At 46.7% G+C, this 20016-nt stretch overlaps 1 protein-coding gene across 1 annotated transcript in view; it reads right to left on the bottom strand.

The window, feature by feature from the left end:
- Positions 1–15559, bottom strand: part of ZMAT4 (zinc finger, matrin-type 4) — a gene marked incomplete at its 5' end in the record, with an annotated part of 35045 nt that extends 19486 nt beyond the window's left edge. The window contains 2 exons of the mRNA XM_009710145.1: positions 7680–7836; positions 15470–15559. Of these exons, the coding sequence (XP_009708447.1) occupies positions 7680–7836; positions 15470–15559 (247 nt within the window). The remainder of the gene's footprint in view (positions 1–7679; positions 7837–15469) is intronic.
- Between the last annotated feature and the right edge of the window lie 4457 nt (positions 15560–20016).

The raw sequence follows: 20016 nt of genomic DNA, 5'->3' as shown, positions 1-20016 counted from the left end.
CTCGCTTCTGCCGCTGCCACCAGGGCTCTGCACAGCACGAGCGAAAGGAGTTCTTTCGGGGATTAGTTAGTAAAGTGATTACACAACTGGCTCTGGCGGAAGATATTTCTTCTCCTTGTTCTGCTGTCTCGCGAATTGCCCGCCCGCTCATTTGGATTCATTTCACCCCACCAGAGGATTCCACTGCCTAATCTCTGCCCGCCTTCCATTTAACTAGCGTAGTTAGAAACCAAGCACTATGCCAACAAAGAAAATCTTTTTCCTTTGCCTTGGGTTCCTGATGCTTCTTTGCAGTGCACTGGGGCTAGGGGCCGCACTCAGACACGTCCTGGCTCTGCCGAGGTCATCGTCAGCTGTGCTGCCTCCTGAAAAACAGCTCCGGACAGAGCTGGCGGGCAACAGGCAGGGCTCAGGAAGGACCCAGCTGGATATTTTCTCCTAAAAACAACATCTTTTCTAACACCTAGGGCTCCAGCACAAGACACACACCCCCAGCCCCTCCAAGGTGCACACAACATAAATAACAATGCAAGTGCACCAAAGAGCAAAACCAGGGGCCAATGCACAATGACTAGGAAGAAAATTAGGAAATAGCAATGTTGCCTGTCCAAACTAAGATTATGCAGACTTGGTGTACGCTTGGCTCCTGAAAAGCAAGCGCAGCTTGCCTATTGCTCATATATTTTTGCGACCACCCGCAGGCGCTCCGCAAGGACCCTTGCTGCGGGAAGGAGTCGGTGCCAAGAGACTCTCTGTGTGGGGACCGCACACAGCCTCAGAATTCCTGCGGGGTCCCAGCCCTCTGCTACGGGTGAGGCACCGGAGCTGGGCTGTAGAGATGTTTGGGCACCTGGACTGTTATAAAAAAACAGTTATTTTTTTTATAAAATATATAAGTCAAGGAGAGTCAAGGAGAGCTGAGATATAGGATCACCTCGAATCCTGTGTTCAGTTCTGGACCCCTCACTACCAGAAAGACCTTGAGGTGCTGTAGCGAGTCCAGAGAAGGGCAACGAAGGTGGTGAAGGGTCTGGAGCACAAGTCTGATGGGGAGCAGCTGAGGGAGCTGGGGGTGTTTGGTCTGGAGAAGAGGAGGCTGAGGGGAGACCCGATGGCTCTTTACAACGACCTGAAAGGAAGGGGTAGCCAGGTGGGGGTCAGTCTCTTCTCCCAAGTAACGAGCGATAGGACAAGAGGAAATGGCCTCAAGTTGTGCCAGGGGAGGTTTAGATTGGATATTAGGAAAAATTTCTTCACCAAAAGGGTTGTCAAGCACTGGGACAGGCTGCCCAGGGAAGTGGTGGAAATCAGAATGTAACTAAAGTACCTTGCTTTGAGTGACTTTTTTCTTAAAGAAGACAATTTTTTATTATTGGCCATGTTAAGTTTATGGTTGGACTCAATGACCTTAAAGGTCCTTTCCAAACTAAACAATTCTATGACTCTATGATTTGACTTGCTACTCTGCAGGCCCCGGGCTATCAAGTTAAATCTATCAGATCTTTTGGTCAGCTTTCTCCTTGTTTATATGTTAGCTGCTGCCAGAGGGGAACCAGGGAGGCTGAAGTTCACAGAGCTGGTGGTGTCCACAGAAGTTATATCTCCCACTCACTAAAGAAATACGACTGAAGCAGCCTCTGCTGCTCAGTCATCAGCTGGACCGGCGGCCCCATGGCTGCACGTCCGAGCCCCTCTCAATGAGGTTGCTGGCTTGTGCTCACCCACATGCAGTGCCGGAGGGAGGTTGTCAGTGGGACCAGCCGTCCTGCTTTAGGGGATTGCACTAGAGCCCCCCCATACCCACCCTGCTCCAAGCCCACCACCATGCCTGGCTTCGCCCAGTCCCGTGGGCTACAGCCCCCATGGCAGAGACCCCCTGCCCGGGTCCTCCCACGTCAGCAGGATTTCCTCTTAGCACTCACAGTACAAAATATTTTCCAAAAGCCACATTTCTCAGGTTCCCTTTACAACTGCCACCAGGCTGAAGGTGTGCTGAACCCAACCTGGCAATTAATGAAAACACTGTGTTTTCCAAATCCTCCTGAAGAGAAACAGATGAAAGTTGATTTCTTGACAAATGTGGATTTATCATTTTGATATGCGCGACATAAGTACTACAGAACAGAAAATATCATCATTCCCTGAGCAGCGACATGAAAATTAATAATAAACACTCACAAAACGTCAAATGTTAAAAATGTTTCTCCATCTCAAACACAAATACAAAAGCTGCTAGTTTGACTATTTCAAGTATTTCAAAATGCTAAATAGCTCATGACAGTCTCCCTTACGTTCCCTTTTGCTGTGGGAGGGAAGTGAGAAAGTCTTACTTTGCTGCAAGAAGCAAAATACAAAGTTAGAAACACTTTAGCACTCTGGCAATGAACTAATGTTTGACTTATTTCTTGCAGGCAAAGTTTTTTATTCGTAGCTGTACTTAAATGGCACCCAACTTTTTATCATCGCCACTCTCCAGGAACCGAGCATGAGAACAAGAAAGTAACTGAGCCCCGACAATGGGGCACTGGAGAAATTCAGTTTTCTTCAGAAGACAAAGTTGGGCCTAAGGTATTCTCCAACTGCTCCTGGATGCATCCTCGCACCCAAACCTGAAAGCCATTTACTCCGTCCCCTTCAGTACATCTGAAACACAAACCCCATGCTAGGAACTAGGGAACAAAGAGGTAAAAAAGCCAAGGTAACTTTTCCTGCTGGCAAAATCAAGCCCTTATTCCTCACCCTGAACACTGACATCTCCCAAAGCCGTGACTGGCATCGGCCGTGTGGCACTGCCGGTGCTGAAGGGCCAATTTCCACCTTCCTGAAACCAATGCCTGCCACACTTTGATCAGTGAAGGCAGCAGCTATTTCCCCCCCACACACACACACAATTCTTTGTTTTATAACTCGTAGCGATGACTGGATGCAAGCTGACAGAAGATGTTGGAAATGACTACAGAAATTCATCAGCAACAGTGGTGACATAAAGTCTCTGACGGCTACAACCTTGTACAGCAGGAGCAACAGAAAAGATCACAAATATTTTGTTGTAGTGATGAGACATTGCTTTCCTATTGTGAAAAACCCGACTGTTAAGGCACTTCTCCCTCTCCTGAAAGCACCAGCAGAGAAGCGAGAGATCTGTATTTCATTAAGATGACAAAATTGAAAGGGAAGGTGTAACTCCATAAGGAGACTGAGAATAGATGTAATTTTCTATGGGAATGGCAAGACAGAAAACTCAGAATATCAAGCAGCGGTCTTCAGAGGCAGAATGCATCCACATGCATCTCCAAAACAGATCCGAGCCCTCCCGAAGGCGGGTGATGGATGCCTCTGCTTAAGGTGATAAGAAAGCACATCTGGATTATCTGGTAGGAATGGGAGGGGAACAGAATTGTCAGGGCACAGAGCAGGATGGACGCTAATCTCTTGCACCGCTTTATATGCTATGCTCAGACTTTAGGATTGATGTAACCTCCATGGTGACAAGAGGGAAGTCTGTTCTTTACCAATTCAGCAGAGTTGAGAGAAACATTTCACTTTGCGGCATGAAACTCTTTGGGAAGCCCCTGTGCTGCTCTCAGGTACAACATTAAGCAGCGCCCTGGCACTGCACCGCTTGCAGGGAAGAATGCTCAGTGCTCAGACACACGTTGGATGTCAGCAGCAGAGGAGGTATCTGCAGAAATCCTTCCCTCTGCTGCTTTCCAGCTGGAAAAAACGGATGCGAGTCCAGGGTGAAGCCACAGGACGCTGTATTCGGAGAGGAGCTGCTCAGCAGAGGTGAAGCCTCAGGGAATTTCTGGCCACCGGCAATGGCTCTGGGTCCCACAGCAGCCTTGCAGCACAGCTGCTGCCTCCAGGAACCATGACCATGATCAGAGTTCCAGTTGTAGATATTTTTCAATTTTTTCACCTTCGCTGAGAGTATTACATATTTTTCGATGCATTTTGTTTTACTGGAAAATGCTACTCTTCCAACAACTCAAGAACGCTTCCTAAATCTTCCTTGCAGTTTCAACTCTATTCATTAGTCTTCATTTTGTCCCCTAAATTCATTTAGTTACTGTGCAATTTAAAGAGATGTTATGCTCCACGGTGTACATCCGTGTGAACGAAATGACTCCTGCAAAGACAGTTGTGCAAAGAATTTCACAAATTCTTTCCTCCCTTTACACACAGATCCACTGATGAAGCAAATGTTTAACACAGAATTTCACAACAATTTCAGGTAGCAGAATAAAATTTTGTGCAAGCCTGAAAATCTGATATCAGAATCTAGAGGTGATTACTTGCCTATTGTCACTAAAACACCTTTTCAGATTAACCGTGTTTAATCTCAGCCATAATAAGAGCACTTGGGGAACTTTGAAAAGATTTTAAGCCTGTTTTTTTTAAGTTAAAGGATTATGAGAGTTCAAATATTTGTATAGAGTCTTTCTCACTTTTTTTGATCACACATGAAAGTTAAAAGATACTTTACTCTTAAGAGCTTAGGAAAATAGCAAATAAAACATTCAACCCATTTAACCATCTGAAGGATTATCGAGTTATGAGCAGCTTGATCTCTTTTAAAGATGCTAACCAACTACACTGCAAGCATAAGCTCCTGCCTCCCACATCGCCAGCACCCATTCCTCGGCCATTGGGTTCAACTTCCAGGTCCCCAGAACATCAAAAGGGGTTGGATCCCTCAGCAGTGACACATTGGTGACTATCAATACCTCTTAATTGCTGCAAGTTAGCAGCTTACTTCTGAGCAGATGAATCTTATATTAAATGTTATTTATCTCCTTTATGAGAATCAAAGGGAAAACAAACCATGACTCATCCCACCGCAAGGTGATGGGCAAAGTGTCGCATCCCTGTCCTGCAGCTCCAGCACCATCAAAGGGCGTTCCAGGACTGAGCGCATCCAACAGCTCTTTAATTACAGAGGTCAGAGTGAAGACCAGCTCCATCACCAGCACTTCCAACCTCCCTCACCGGGGTCTCAAAGCTAACGCCAAAACGTTGACAGGCCTTCTGACAATCAGGGCTTTAAGAATGATGTACAAGAGCCTCTGGAGTGTCCTTCCATGGAGCTGGGGAAGAAAAATGGCTAGATAATAAACTGAAAACAGCACAGCCACCACTCAAACCCTGCACAACCACCTGCAGCCCCGCAACAAGGCCACGCTGTTGTCACAGCCATGTGTGAAGTCCCCGGGGACAGGACGCTCCTCCCAGCAAGCATCCGGCACGCTCAGAGCTGTGCATGGTCGGCTCCCAGGACTCACGAGCATCAAAGCTTCTGGAACTCTGTCTAAGAGACTAAAAGCTCCCCAGTGCTTGGGGAGCCATGGACTGGGACAAAAATCGAGTGGAAAAATACTGGGTGACTCTGTGGGAAGCCCAGAAAAATGTTGTGTCCAAAGAGCACGTTTCTGAAAACTACTGGAGAGCAAGGAGGTGGTTATTAATGTATTCTTGCAGCTCAGCTTCATCTTCCAGATCAAGTGTCTGGAAGAGCTGATGAGTCCTTGAGTTACGCTTTCCTAGTGATTATGACAGCTGAAGAGCCCATTACTCTCAGAGCACGCGGTGCAGCTCACTTAGAGCCTCAGCGAGCTGATCCAGACGATTAAAAAATGAGATAAAAACACAATGCAAAGTTGCAGCTCTTGGAACGTCCTGCCTTGACAGGGCCCTACATCCTCTGTATCCATGGGCAGCCTGGCGGGGTTGGTGGCTGCATGGTCTTGCACAGACTCCACAGTACGTCAGCCTCAGCATCGCTTCAGAGAGGTCTCTAACAAAGGAGAGAGTACAACTCATCCTCATCTCTCTATTGCCAGTCCACACACATCTCTGATTTCATTAACAGAAATGTTGGTTCATCAGAACCCGAGATCTCCACCGACACCTGCTGTGCCGAGGTCAATTCTCTCCTGCCGAGGTCAATTCTCTCCTGCCATCGATCAAGAACCACTGCCTACAGTTTCTTCGTCTGCCTTCACGCAGCTCCAGCTCCACTGGCAGACCCGGGGCTCCCGGCTGCTCCCTCTGCCCGAACAGCACCAGACCCATGGGGTCCTGCCCACGACGATGGTCCCGGAGGTAAAAACAGCGACTCCTTCCCTGACTCAGTGAAGCCGAATCACCAACTTAGGTGGGAATCAGTCCATGTGCTATTCCCTGAAATCCAGCACCCCAGTGACCTTCAGAAACTCACCTGGATTTAACCAGAAATACTAGGTTTTATGGCAGGTCTTTTGGTGCTGGAGGCGAAACCGCTGGAAGGCTGCATATGAGTGATGGGGTTCTGAGTACTAATGCAAGCACTGGACAATTAAATACCATAAATGAGTACACTACTTCTCTCGGTGCCTTTGTAATTTGCCAGCTGCAGAGAACAGCCCGAGGAGTCCTAAAGTGAGTCAGCTGCAAATTATCACATGAGTTCATGTTAGATCCATCCTCCCGGCTCGCTGCGGGGATGGTCAGGAGATGCCAGCATCCCCTGCCACCGCAGCTGCACCCTCACCTCCTACGGGATTCACACACGGTACCCAAAACACCAGGCAGTTTTCAGATGCATCTCAGCGACTCGTGAACTCTGGTGCACTTTCACTTAACGAGCCTTCTGAGACTGCACTCGTTAGTTAAAACGAGGAAGTCACCATCTAAAGCAATTCCCCGTGTTCCTTCAGGCAAAGGGGGTAACATTTCCCAAGCCAAGCCTGGTAAAGGACAAATGATACTCCATACATCAGCATCTACAGTCTGTGAAGTTAAAAAAGCAACAACCACACACACACAAAGCCAAACCCTCCTTATTTAATCACATCTAGGATTTATGCATGTCATGTTAGGTGGGATGTAAAATGCACAGCTAAATTTATATTCCGTTCTGAAGGAAGTGTCACTGGTAGTAATACTGAAATACATTTGTCTGCAGAACCACAGCCCAGTTATCCTGCCTGGTTAGCATGAAGAATACTTTGTTGGAGTATCCTTCGGCCCAACAACCACAGAGGAAGTTTTGTTTCACTGTGTATTAGTGGTTTGCAGGGACTTTATGGTTAAGCAAACAATAAGATGGTTAAATTATGCGATTCCAACATTTGACTTTCTAAATGTGAAAGTTAATAGGCTTGCATTATTGGAATCACGGTGGACGAAAGCATGAATACCCATCTGGGCAAAAATCAAAAGACAATCGATCTAACAGCTTTTAAAGACTAGATTTCCCTCTGAGGTAAAAGCAAATGATATTCTGTTCTGTACAGTAACACGAAAGGTTTATTAAACATATTAGCTAAGCTGTCGAATAACTTTGGATAATTAAAGAGAGCCTTGGCTATTCGTGCCCAGAGGAGGTGTTGTCTTCCACTGAGCAAAACATTTCAGAAGCATGGAGCCAGAGATAGGACTCTTGTACAAAGGTCAGCCCCGGCTGATAAACCACTCATCTATGTGAACAAAGCAGACAATAATGAGCATCAGCAATTTTTAAAGCTTGTTACGACAGCAACACAAATGAATAGCTGCTTCTGCCGGCCTTCATCACTCAGCTATCCATTTTCCGCCACGCAGGCACCGAGCCGGTGCCTCGACCGTGCCTCCTCGGCACAGCGAGCCCGCTTCGCCCCGCACTGGACCCTCCTGCTCCGGCTCGTTGCCTCTGGACCTACCTGTGGCCTTTAATGCTGGTTGTTCACCTAGCAACAGTTTTAACCTTTTGGCATGGATTTTCCCTTGGTAATGCGATTCGGCCACCACTGCTGAGGTAAAGGACATGTTACATAGTGTGCAGCATTTGTTCTTATCCACTGAGTCACCATCACTGCCCTGGGTGGAGACAAAAACACAGACAAAAAAAAAAAAAGAGGTGTATAAGCCCACCAAGCACAGTTACGGAGAAAGAAAAGAGAGGAATCTGGGTTGTTATGCCAAGGCCATGGTTTCCAAGGGGTTTCCCTTCCTTCGCTCCCCGAGACTCATTCCTGTCTGATCCCAGCCCTGCTCAGCCTGGGGATGCCTCCAACCCCCGGATGCTCCCCAGTGCTTCCAGTCCCATTTGGGCACTTGGAGCTCACCCTGTTGCTTCATCTTCACCCATCATGTCCACCAGCCTGCCCTCCTTTAGTCTTTATTCCTATTCTCTGGCTGAAGGAGTCATACAAATCTGGTGCTTTCCCTGCCATCAGACCCAGCCCTTCCTCCTGCCACGGTTCTGTGAGAGTCCCCAAAGCAGCTCGGGGAGGGGACAAGATTAGGGGAGGGGGGGCAACCCTCTCTTGCAGGTGGCTGCACCCCCTCTGCACCCCAAGCGTCTGCTTCACCAAGCAGGAGCTCCACGAGGCACCTGGCCATCCTGGGCTGCCCGTCTGCTGACCCTCACGGAAGAACCAGGCTCATACCTCATAGAAATAACTTACTACCAGCTGCTGCCAAGATAAACCTGAAGGCAAGAGCAGCCTCATGGCATATACTAAAGACAGGAAAAAATCGCTTGCTGCAGGATTTGCATGAAAGGAAAAAAAGAGCAAAACACCTAAGAACCCCATTTCCATTCTGCTCCTTTCCTAGAGATGGATTTTGAGCTCTTGAACACCACCAGATGAAAAAAGGCAATCATAAAACTCCAAGACACTTTGCACACAACGGTAAAAACCACATCGCAGAAACTGATGCTGCCTAAAGCAAACTCAGAGCTGTGGCCTGTTCAAGGATCCGTGCAACAAAACACCTTGGTGCAAAGGGGGTACCCCCTTGCGAGATCTAAGGTGTCAGCTAAGAGGTGACTGGGAGTTTTAAGAAGTTATGAACATCACCATTCAATATTTCAGTACCAGCAAGAGGCTGTCATGGCTGCACGCATACAAGTAGGGGCCATCCTTCATGGTTACTAATCCCTGCACCTTTATCTATACAAGTAAACCCTGATTTAATGAGAATACTGTCTCCAACCTTCATGACGTTTATTCTTGAAAGAAGAAAAGCCAGCATGCCTCTGCCCAGCTGTGTGGCTGAGCTCAGAACATCTACTCTAAGTAAATCCCACGGGGAGGAGCGGTTGTAGATCCAGGCTGCCTGTTCCCACTGCGGAAGGAGCTGCGTCGCTGCCCGTGCCACCGTATGTCCTGGATCCTCGAGCAGCTCCCAGCACAGCCCTGTGCCTCGGACCCAGGCACCCATTACCCCATTATCACAATTATTTATTCAATCCATTCCACAAAAGAAATGGGAATTGCATTTAGGGTCATATATATGTGGTCTTGCTTTTCCAAAGATCCCAATGTGTTGTGTTGGTCACTGAGCACAGTTTATAAAGGTTCTCTTTTGAAAATGCTCCTCTGTGCAGAGTAAGACCTTTCCAAAGCTGGGAAATTACCTCCGTGCATGTAGTTAGCATCCTGGCTCATTCCCTGGACAAGATGGTCAGATCTGGCCCCTGTGCCACAGCAGAACTCCCTACAGTGACAAGCCATCTGGAGACTTTTTTTTTTTTAAAGCAACTATTCCAATTGCTGGTGTACAGTCAAACCAGAAAATAGTCTGCTTTAGGAGCTGAAATCTTCATTTCACAACAACTTCACAACAAGCTGGAAATGCATTCTGCAGCCCATCCCTATGCAAAGATTCAGGCCCTCGTCGGGGACACAACCGGTCTCGTGCTGTGCACCCCTGGGCACACAAAGCACATTTCACAGCTGGAAACTCTGGCACTGCTCAAAGGACAACGGAGGCCAAAGGAAAGTCAGATGGCATCCAAAACCAAATTCCCTTTTGCAAATGTTAGGCTCATATTCAGACACAGAATGAAGCACCCAGCTCTTCAAAACCCCCTCCCCATAAATAAATGGGTGAAACAGCTCCAGCACCAGCACCCACCCTTGCTGTGCTTGCACCGAAGCACGGTCCAAGCCCAGGTTAACGCAGCGGCAGCCACCGGCCAGATGCCTCCAGCACACCCCGACCGACGGCAGGCTCCGACGGCAGCACCCAACCCCCCGGCAACGTGGTGTCCTGGGCAGTGGCCCACAGCACTGGACACATGAGCACCAGGGGAACCCACTGGGGCTGAGCCAGCAGTGCTGGGGCAGCACCGCAAGCCCCAGAGATGCCCCTGAGCCTCCCAGCAGATGGGGGGTAGGAAAGGGGCCCCCCTGGAAGAGCAAACCGACCACACAGTTGACACCCAGCCCACTATTTAAGGTCATTTCATCCCCCCACAATAAGCACAATTAGAAAAAAGGACTGATTTTCATCACTTTTTTTGTTGTTAACTATAAATGAACTTAAACCTGAGCGAGAAATCTCAAGAGGTGATAAGTACTGTTCTGAGTTTAATTTGCACTTCTTTTAAATAGGTTTCTCTCAAGATATTTTATGCCTTCAAAGGGAAATCACTTGAAAGTTAAGAGTAGAGTAAAAAAATTCCCAGACTTTATTGATCATCAGTGGTGGTAACGTATAAAGAGTCTCCAACAGAGCTCATCCGAAAAGCTGATACACTTCGGTGTTTATGCACCAGGGTCTCTCCCTCTGCCAGGTCTGCTCTTCAGTGACATTTTTTCCTTTACAACCTACTTCCACAGATAGACTGCACTTTAAAAAAAAAAAATTAAAAAACTTTTAAACTCCCCTCAAGCATCCCTCAGACACCTCCTACAGAGCCCAAATTCCCATTTACACAGATTCACAGTTTGCTGCGCAGCTTATCCAAGTTCACCCAAGTCTCCAGGCAAGCACCTTGAAGCCTGGATGGGGATTTGGCCACCAGACTGGCACCCACTTACAGAGGAGGGGCATCCCCAATTTCTCAGTCACTCTGAGAGTCCCAACCTCTGGACAAAACACAAGAGACCTTCACTCTCTAACAGCCAGCCATTTTTCAGCCATTAACTGCTGCTCTTTGTTAGCAGGATGCAGGAGATGTTTGGACTCGAGCATTATTAAGCATTTACCCAAGTCTGCAGCATGTGTCAGCAGAATTGCCTCCCTTCCCTCCTCCACCACTCAAATTCCCTCCATGGAGCCATCCTGGCACTCGAGGTTGGATCCAGCCTTGAAGGGTAATTACGCCTTCTCATTTGTCACCGGCTGTTTTACCTGTAACCAGATAGGCTGGGGGGAACCCGATCTGGGTGTCTTTTGTCACCCGTTGAATGACACCGTGTTGACAGGGTTGTGCAGCCAGCTGGTAAAATAACATCGCTTGTCCATCAGGACGCCCGGGCGAGACGGTTGGGTGAGTCCAGTCCAAGCCGGGGCACGGGGCTCGGCTGACCCGCAGCCTGCTCAGGGCAGACGCCCACTCCCCAGGGATGCTCTGCACCCACGAATGCACTCATCCATCTGTCCTCGCCGCTTCCCTTGCTCCCGCGCCCAGCTCAGTCTAAAGCTGCAGCAATAAATAGACACTAACATCTCAATTTAGTTTCCATAAAACCCACACAAGCAACTCTCTAACACCATGCTGCATAAAGCCAGCCAATATGCAAGGAATATTTCTACCATTTGTTTTTGCAATCTTCTCCAGACTATCCCTTCTCGCTAACCTTTGCGGAGATGCAGCACTGACAGGGGCGAATGGCCACGCATAAACTGAAGCACAACGCAACATGCCATGGGCTCAGAGATAAAGCATCCATTTCCCAATGCTAACATGGCTCACCTTCCCCCCACTCCGTAGCCGTGCCGAGCCAGCCTAATTCATAGGGCTTCTTTTTGTAATATTATAAACTTCAAAGCAAGTCTCATACATCCAACAGAATTAACTTTGGTTATTCAGATGCCTGTTAACAAGCTGCTAAAAGGCATAATCCTCACACAGGACTGGGCAATTGCAGTCCTTTGCTGGATGTTCCTTAAGCAATCCTCAGGAAAGTAAGGATTTTTATTTCACAGATACAAATCTGCTGTCTTCTTTTACTAAGAAGAAAAAATTATACAAACTCTTGAAATATCGCAATATAAAACATAGCACTGAAGGCACTGCAGAGTGTCTTTCAAATTTGAGATCATTTTCTGCGCAGGAAGAAGGTGTTGCTGTTAAAGAGCTATTTTCTGTAACGCTTGGTGTGAAATTTAGACCAGTTCCATTTTGGAGCCTGTTTTTCTTGTGGCACAAGCAAAGACCAAGTACCAGTTTATGGCTATCTAAATCTGAAACGCTCGTTCAGTCTCAGAGCATCTTAGGACCTAAATGCTCTCTAACGAAAAACCAGCCCTAAGTAAGGGGTGCGTTTGACAAGATAAGCACACGTCCCACAGTTCCCACTTTGGCAGGGACAGAGCCACGGGCAGCTTGGTGAGGATGGGGCTGACTCCTCAGCCAGAGCCCCTGGCTTTCACCGCTCAGCTTTGGCTCCGTGGGTATTTAAAACCACGCAGGACGAAGCCCTGGAGAAGAGGGGAGGACCAGAGCTCACAGTGGGGCACGCAGCAGGGCTCGGCCCCAGGTCCAGGATGGGGAATCCCCCAGGACCCTTCACAGCAACAGCAGCTCTTGGCCAGTCCCAGCCTTCTGTCAGAGAATAAATTCAAATCTTCCACCATTAATTTCTTTCATTGAAACCAACACCTGACCTTTTGGTTGAAAACCTCTGATTGGGTACAAAACACACAGTAAGAACGGTGGCCCTAAACCCAAACATTTCATCTTAGTTTCAGTGTAATTGCTGAAGATTTAAATTATAGCATGCAGTAAATTTTGCACCAGAAGCTATAAAAACTGTGATTTCCTTGGTGATTGGGAACCGAAGGAGAGCCTTCCAAGGCAGCCACCGGCACCATTGGTGCCCCAGAGAGGCACAGCTCTTGGCTTAACCATCTCCAGCATCACCTTGCAGGACACACTTTATCCTCAGCAAGAAAATCTAATATCCTGCCATCTTCCCTCAAACAATTTATCCTTGCTATTACAACCCCTTTCTTTTTTAAGGAAGATGATGCTAGTTAAAGTAATTTAATATCTTATAGTGCAAGTAGGGCTAGAAAGAATTTGAAGGTTTCTCTCCCATCCCAAAAAATGTGTTTCATAGCACATCAGAAATTTTCATCATGTCTGTCCTGATCATAACTAGGGCTCCTATTTTTTAAAGGTAGTGAGAAAAAGCTGATTAAAACTGATTCACCAATCCTGGGACTCGAGGATGTGACTCCTGCTTTCAGTGGGGTCCTGACAGAGGTTGCAACCTTCTCAGATAACCTTCAGCTGAAATGTTAAGGGGAAATTTAAGAGGAAAGGTCAACAATCCCTCAGTACACCAAAGACATGAGGTTTTTCCCTCTCCTTCCCAAAAAATTAAAACAATAATGAACAGCCCAACAACCAAGTCGTTATCCAGTGCAAGACTAATTCTATAAGCCTCCTACTTCTCACTATGAAAGGATAACGGGTGTTTAGGGAATGCAGAGTATTTTTACAGTCCTCAAACAACACCAAATGCTACCCTTTGCCTTACTGAAAGGTCAGGTAGCAAATACTGTTTCTACATTGAGTATCTACAACTGTAGCAGCTTCTCTTTCCTATTGCCACTTGGAAGAAAGACAAGATGTTTAGTTTTGTGGTCAAAAGGATATGAATCAAATGGCATACAGTCAGGTAACAGTGCTGGTTTTGATGAAAAAAAGGCTAATATACCCTTTTTAGTTGCAGATGCTTCTACACAGAATTTTAATTGGTTTTCACAGATTGTTTCTACTACTTATTAAAGTCAGTGTGCCATGGCTTGACTAACACTGCTGGATACCTGAACTGGGCAACGCAGCTGCATTCTGTACGTGGCAATGCTGTTATCATGCAGCATTAGAGATGTCCTAAACATTTCTGTTCTCTTTAAATGCACAGGCTTGGATAATATCTGATCAGCAATAGGTCTACTTTGAGCTGTAAATGTTGGCGTATTTTCCCTGCTATATTTTTGTAACATAAATAATTTTAGAATTTAGGTCTTGCATAGCCTATCATTCACCAAGTGCATAACGAGTTGTTAATTCATCCTCCACTAAGGGCACAATCAAGCATCGGCAAACATAGAATTACATTACTTCTCGCTGTTGCCTTTTACAAAAGAAATGGGAAGCAGTTCAGCTTTGATTTATTTGAGATCTCTTTGGTTCTCTGTCCACCGTACCCTTGTGCAAAGATGTACATGCAGCTCTGTAGTTTCTTGTTAGATGTCATGAAGTTCATTAGAGGATCATGTTCCAAGTCCATATGTGCATGTCCACTGTACCTTTCACTCTCCGTAATTAATAACTCAATAAAAATACCGTGAGATTCTGTTGTTAAGTGGTAGATTGCACCTGCAATTACCCTGTGTGCAACATAAAAGTTCCACTAAAATTTTAGTTACTGTGTGAAGCTTTCCGATTCCTTTGGCAAAACTTGCATGCTTCTCCCTTTAATTAGAAGGTATATCACTAAATATTGATAGCGTTAAGCAACAGTCACACTCCCATAGATCTGAAATGGTTTGGACGCTATCTGCTGGGAACCTCATCAACAGCTCTCACACCAGCCCCAGAATATGGCAAAGAGCTGAATGAATAATTCACTGTGAATCAGTCCCTTATAAATTTAGTCTCCTCTTATTGCCTGACAAATGGTCCAATTTCCTCACATTTGTTTGTTTATTCAAATGCAATTAAGAAACCTAATTGCCATTTTTTTAAAACTGCAGACTGACCCCAAACCTTTGCGAGGAGCCTTTCAGATCCAGCATTCTGTTTCCATCAACTCTCAGAAAAAAGTGGCTCAGAAGAGACGTCCGGAGGTGACTCCGCTCTCTGGTGACCTCTCTGCTCGTCCCCGGGGTTCTTGGGGGGTTCTCAGCCACGATGTGGTGATGACACCGTGAGCATCCCCTGATCTCCCATAGTGCACGGCATCACCACACCGGGTGTTTATACAAGGGCTCCGTACGCGGCACCGCTGCACCGTGCTGCTCCCCAGATGCTGGCTGGGTGTCAACTCCTGCCCTCTGCCCAGTGACCCTCGCTCCTGGGAGCAAAGTCACATATAGAAAGTTGGACGAACGTGTCTGGAAGCGATCCGAGTGCTGCTTCAAGCAGAGCAACTCCAAAGCCTTTGCTATTATCTCAGCCGCCCGAAGGCACAAGGCTCCTGCAGCCACTGCCCTGCCTCACCTGTGTACAGGAGCTCACCAGCAAAAAAACCCTAGTCATTTCACTTAAACTGAATAAATGCTGGGTATTTGCTATCAGCGTATTTTTTTCCTATGAAAGAACATGCAAATAACTGAAAATGCAATTACTGTTGGTGATGCACATAATATTTCTCGTATAGCTTATTGAAAATTATTTCCAGTTACTTAGCATTTCAGCTAATCTAAATGTTACCTCTGGGTACCTGATCATCTGTGGCTGTAACAGAAAAAAAAAATATTGTAGCACAGAGTCAATGATTCACAAAGCAGCTCAGTAAACAGGGACTTAAATTATACCCACATTTTCTGACCGGAGCTTTTTAGCTGGACAACCTCCATCTGTGGGATGAAGCATATAATAGAGGCGAACTTTGCTGGCATGTTTCCGACTCTGCAAAAGAAAAAAAAAAAAAAGAAAGAAAAGAAAAAGCAAGAAATGAAGTTACACAAAGCAAGAGACTCTATTGTTGTGCATACAACACCAACCTGCAATAAGATTTCACATCCCCTTAATATATGCATCCAGTATGGGGGGGAAAAAGGGGGAAAGATCCAGGTGAGGAACACTTGCATTTCATGGAGATTTCACAGAGCTCTCCATCGAGCTGAAACGAACTGTGGAATAATTACGACACCTGCCATTAGCAGGGGAAATGGTCCAACCTCATCGCTCTCTGCTAAGTCCTGCTGCCTGCAGCCCCTTTTTTTTTTTAATAAAAGCGGTGAGAGAAAAGCAACATTTTTTATCAGACTCTTTCCATAGCGGGAGAGATTGAAAAGATCAGGGTTATTTTGCTTCAGGCAGAGACAGGATGGCATCACGAGGGATCAGATGCACACATGCAAACAGAAATCCACAATTCCTACGCTTACAGAAGAATAAAATATATAAGGGGTATAAACCCTCACTCTCTAGGAAATAAGCCCACTGATACCTGTCAAAGACTTGAAAGAAATTTCTCCCACGGCTAAGTTATCAGATAATTGTGCATGATGAAATCTAATGCTTTCCTCGTAGGCAGCTGGTGCTGGCCCTGCAGAGAGGGGATAACGACTACGTGGGTACCAAGCCTGAGCCCCTTACTCCTCTCTTGAGCATTTCTAAGGGGAGTTGAACAGAAAAACCTTCCAGATGGCCACGAAAATGAGAAGGTTTGTGCTCTGGGTTAGGCAACGCCAGCAGAGGAAAGCCCAGGCTTGACCTCATGCTTGCTGCTGTAGAAACCAGCCCCGGGAGCCCGGGCACCGCTGCAGGGTCGTTCTGCTTCCCCAAGTCCTGCCCAGCATCACCCTCCACCATCGCAGATGCCGGACACAGACCACGTTTTCCAGCACCCACAGTGGTCACTGGTTCCAAAACCTGCTCTGCTCCTTCATACCAAATTCCAGTAAGCCAGAGAGCTGGCCTCCCCCAGCAAAGCAGACCAAGTACTTCTTGTATTTTCTCCCAAGAAAGGCACCAAGCAGGCACATACTTTCCATTATTTATACCACAGGAAAGTCGGGGTTTTTTTCAGGGGACCTGTATTTTTTTAGAGGGATCAAGAAGAGCTGAGTGATGCCTGGAGGAGACTCTTCCCATGAGGGACACACTGGGCAGCAAGGGCAGGTTTCACATCGCCTTCGGGCATGACCAGAGCTTACCAGAAGATGAGGATAAGGAGAGATGGAGAGATGTCGTGGTCATGCCAGCATCAATAGACAAAGCAATCCTTTTGATTTGCAGAAGGTAAAGGGAGATTTAAAAGTTTCTACAGCAGGAGCATAGACATAAACCTTCAAAACATTAACTTACAGCCAGCTCTTGTCTTCCAGTAGATGTAAGGGGGGCGGGCGGGAGGGAAGCCTCCAACTACTACATATCTGCATCCAGAACCCAGATTTGCATGGCAGCTATTATTATGCAAATGTTTTCTCTGAATCTCCATTTCTGATTGCCTCACAGGGCAACGGCACCGTAATATTATAATTTCAGATCACAGATTTGCAATTTTAAAATATTAAATTATCATTAGCATGTTCTGGAACATTCTTTTTCCTGTGGTGTGAACTTGGAGCTAAATTTGTACAGAGTTATATTTGTATGCAAAAATGTGACTATGCAATAATTTTTTTTAATGGAGCAAATCAGTCAAGATAAATAATGTCAAATATCTTTCCCTCACTTGTCTTCCTGAGTGCATTTAGAAAAATGTAGTCAGAGCTAAGCACAGGAAACCCCAAAAGCTTCAGCTATCAGTGATTAGCAGTCCAGACAGCGATGGCATAATTGAGAAATGACAAAATAAAGGTTTGAAATGCAAAGGACATATGTGCAAAGTCGGTCTCAGAGTTTGCTGATGCTCCTACTTTCTCTGCCTGAAGGGATGCTTGGCTGGTTTCATCTCATAGAGGTTTGCACATTGGGAAGCCCTTGCCCCAGGCAAAGCGCGGGGCAGCAGGTGATGGTTGGTCCCTTCGCACAGGGCAGGGGACCGGACAAGCCACCGCATCCCTCGCACCGTGCGCTTTGGATGGAGGAGAGTCAAATGCACCGTAAAAGTGACCCCGCCAAAGCTTTTCAGTTGAATTCCTTTACTGAACATTTACAGCCCTTGGAGCAGCCAGCCAGCTTCAAATCATCCTGCCCACAGTCACAAGGCTCTTCCCTCGGGTGAGTTAATCCAGCACTTCACGATGCCTACTCGCACACAACCATAGCCTGCTGAATTTAGAGGTTAAAAAGTTCGTGAGGTTTTGTTGATTTTTTTGTAAGATGAAAAGGCAAGATTTTAACAGTAATCATTTTTAATGTGCTTTTCCATAGCACTCAGCTGTGCCATAAATGATGTCCAAATGTCAGCATTAAAAGGCAGCGAAGCTTCAGCCTTCCGTAAAACACCTCTCACCTTTATTTATGCATTTGTTTGGATTTATGAATGCTAAGGTGAAGAAATAACTTATTTTGGCATAATTTAAAACTACATGACTCCTTATGCAGCCTTACTATCCTATGGTCATAAAAGCAGAGCTTAAAAATTGTCCCTGGCCTTTGCAAGTACGTACTGAGCATCTCTCAGGGAGCAGAGGTAGCACAGCCCATTTGTCACCCATTTTATCTCTGGTAGTTTCTACATTTACATGTGTATTTATCATCCTAACACCACGGCAAGAGCAAAGTGATTATTCTTAGCCGTACTTCTCGCAAACAACCCTGTGGGTTATCTTTTCCATTCCACAAACCAACCTGAAATCCACAGCTCCGAGGCACGAGAAGGACAAGTGCCAGGGAGGAGGTGGCACAGTCCCCATCAGCGGTGCCACGGCCGCACAGGAGGGACTTGCCACACTCTGGAGCTCCAGCCAGGCTCCTCCATCCCATTTGGAGCTCCCACATGTTTGAAGGAGCTCTGCAGAACACGACACCAGGAGGATTTCTGAGAACAGCGAAGACACAGCAGCGAGCACGGCAAAAACATCGCTGCCTTTCTCGCCAACCGCCCAGCCCTCTGGCCCAGGCAGAACAGGTCCCTGCGGCACAGCTCGCAGCAGGGGCTGGTTTGGCCAGTTGAGCATCTGCTGGCAACCGCCATCCCAGCTATTACAGATACACGGGGGAAAAAGGGAGCCAAAGGAAAAACCACGTACAGGATTCGGCAAACCGGGATAAAGTGGGATCAGGGCACATCCAGCTCCCATTTTGATCCATCTCCCTGCATGTACAAGCCTTAGAAAAGACAAAATCTTGACACATCTGTAAATTCAAGGTCTGGAACAAGAACCCTGCTTTTGGGGAGACCTGTCTGTTCATCAATAGCCACCACAATTTTATCTTAGGGTGCACTAAGAGACTATTTTTGTGCCTGTGAAAATATTCTTCTGCAAAAATGAAGCTTTTCTGGCTTTACAAAGTGTTAGGCCAAAGGCATTTTCACTTAAATTCTCTGTCTCTAGTGTCTGGAAACAACTCCTTTAGAAGGCAAGAAGTCTAACTTCATACTATATGCTTTAAAAACAACCCTCTCTACGCAGGGATGGGGAGGAAGCTTAGAAAGAGCCTGTTTCCACATAGCAACTGCAGACTTTTGTGTTGCAAGCTCATGTGCTATTGTAAGAAGGCTCATCAATAAAAGGAAATAAATGGATCATTTGTATCTATATCAAATCTATTTTAATACAGAGTATTGTGGCAGAGGCAGCAGAGCCCCAGCAATTCAACCCTAAAACATAAAAGGGTAAAGCAGAGCTAAATTGTGCTACGAAATGCAATTTGATTTTGAATAAATCAAGTTTTGCAGCACACTTCTGGGCAGAGCGAGCGGTAGCGCGGCAAGAGGAGACAATTAGGGCTCTGTGGGAGCGGCGGCAGCTGGCAGGACCTGGAGAGCCACGGAGGAGCTGGTTTCAGATGCAGCAGCCCTGCTCATCGCCATCATAACTCAACAGCTTCTCTGTAAATTTACCAACAGCAGCAATGTCCCCGGGGAGGATTGAGACACATCTCTCTTTACAAGGCCAAAAGTCCTCAGTGGAGGCTTTAGCCTGGGGTTTTGCTGGGCTGCACAGACACACATGGATCCATCCTTCCCTGCGGTTTGCTTGGGGGATGCGGGGAGCCCTCCCTCCCATTAGCCTGAGCTCTGCAGCCTGCACCGGCCCCAGGATCTGCTCCCACTTTGCACCGCTGATTTAAGCTGACTTGACAGTCTAAAACATTTCACCATCTTGCAGGGGACTTCTTCCCATACCCCCAACCACCTCGCCAGGTTCAAATCAAGAGTTTCTTCTGCTTTCCTCACACTGCGCTTGCATCTGACCTAATTTCTCTATTCCCCACAGCTCCCTTTATCATCTGCTTGTTCACTCCTC

Source organism: Cariama cristata, unplaced genomic scaffold (genome assembly GCF_000690535.1).
Source record: "Cariama cristata isolate BGI_N322 unplaced genomic scaffold, ASM69053v1 scaffold901, whole genome shotgun sequence".
Lineage (NCBI taxonomy): Eukaryota > Metazoa > Chordata > Aves > Cariamiformes > Cariamidae > Cariama > Cariama cristata.
This window is presented reverse-complemented; position numbering and strand designations above follow the sequence as displayed.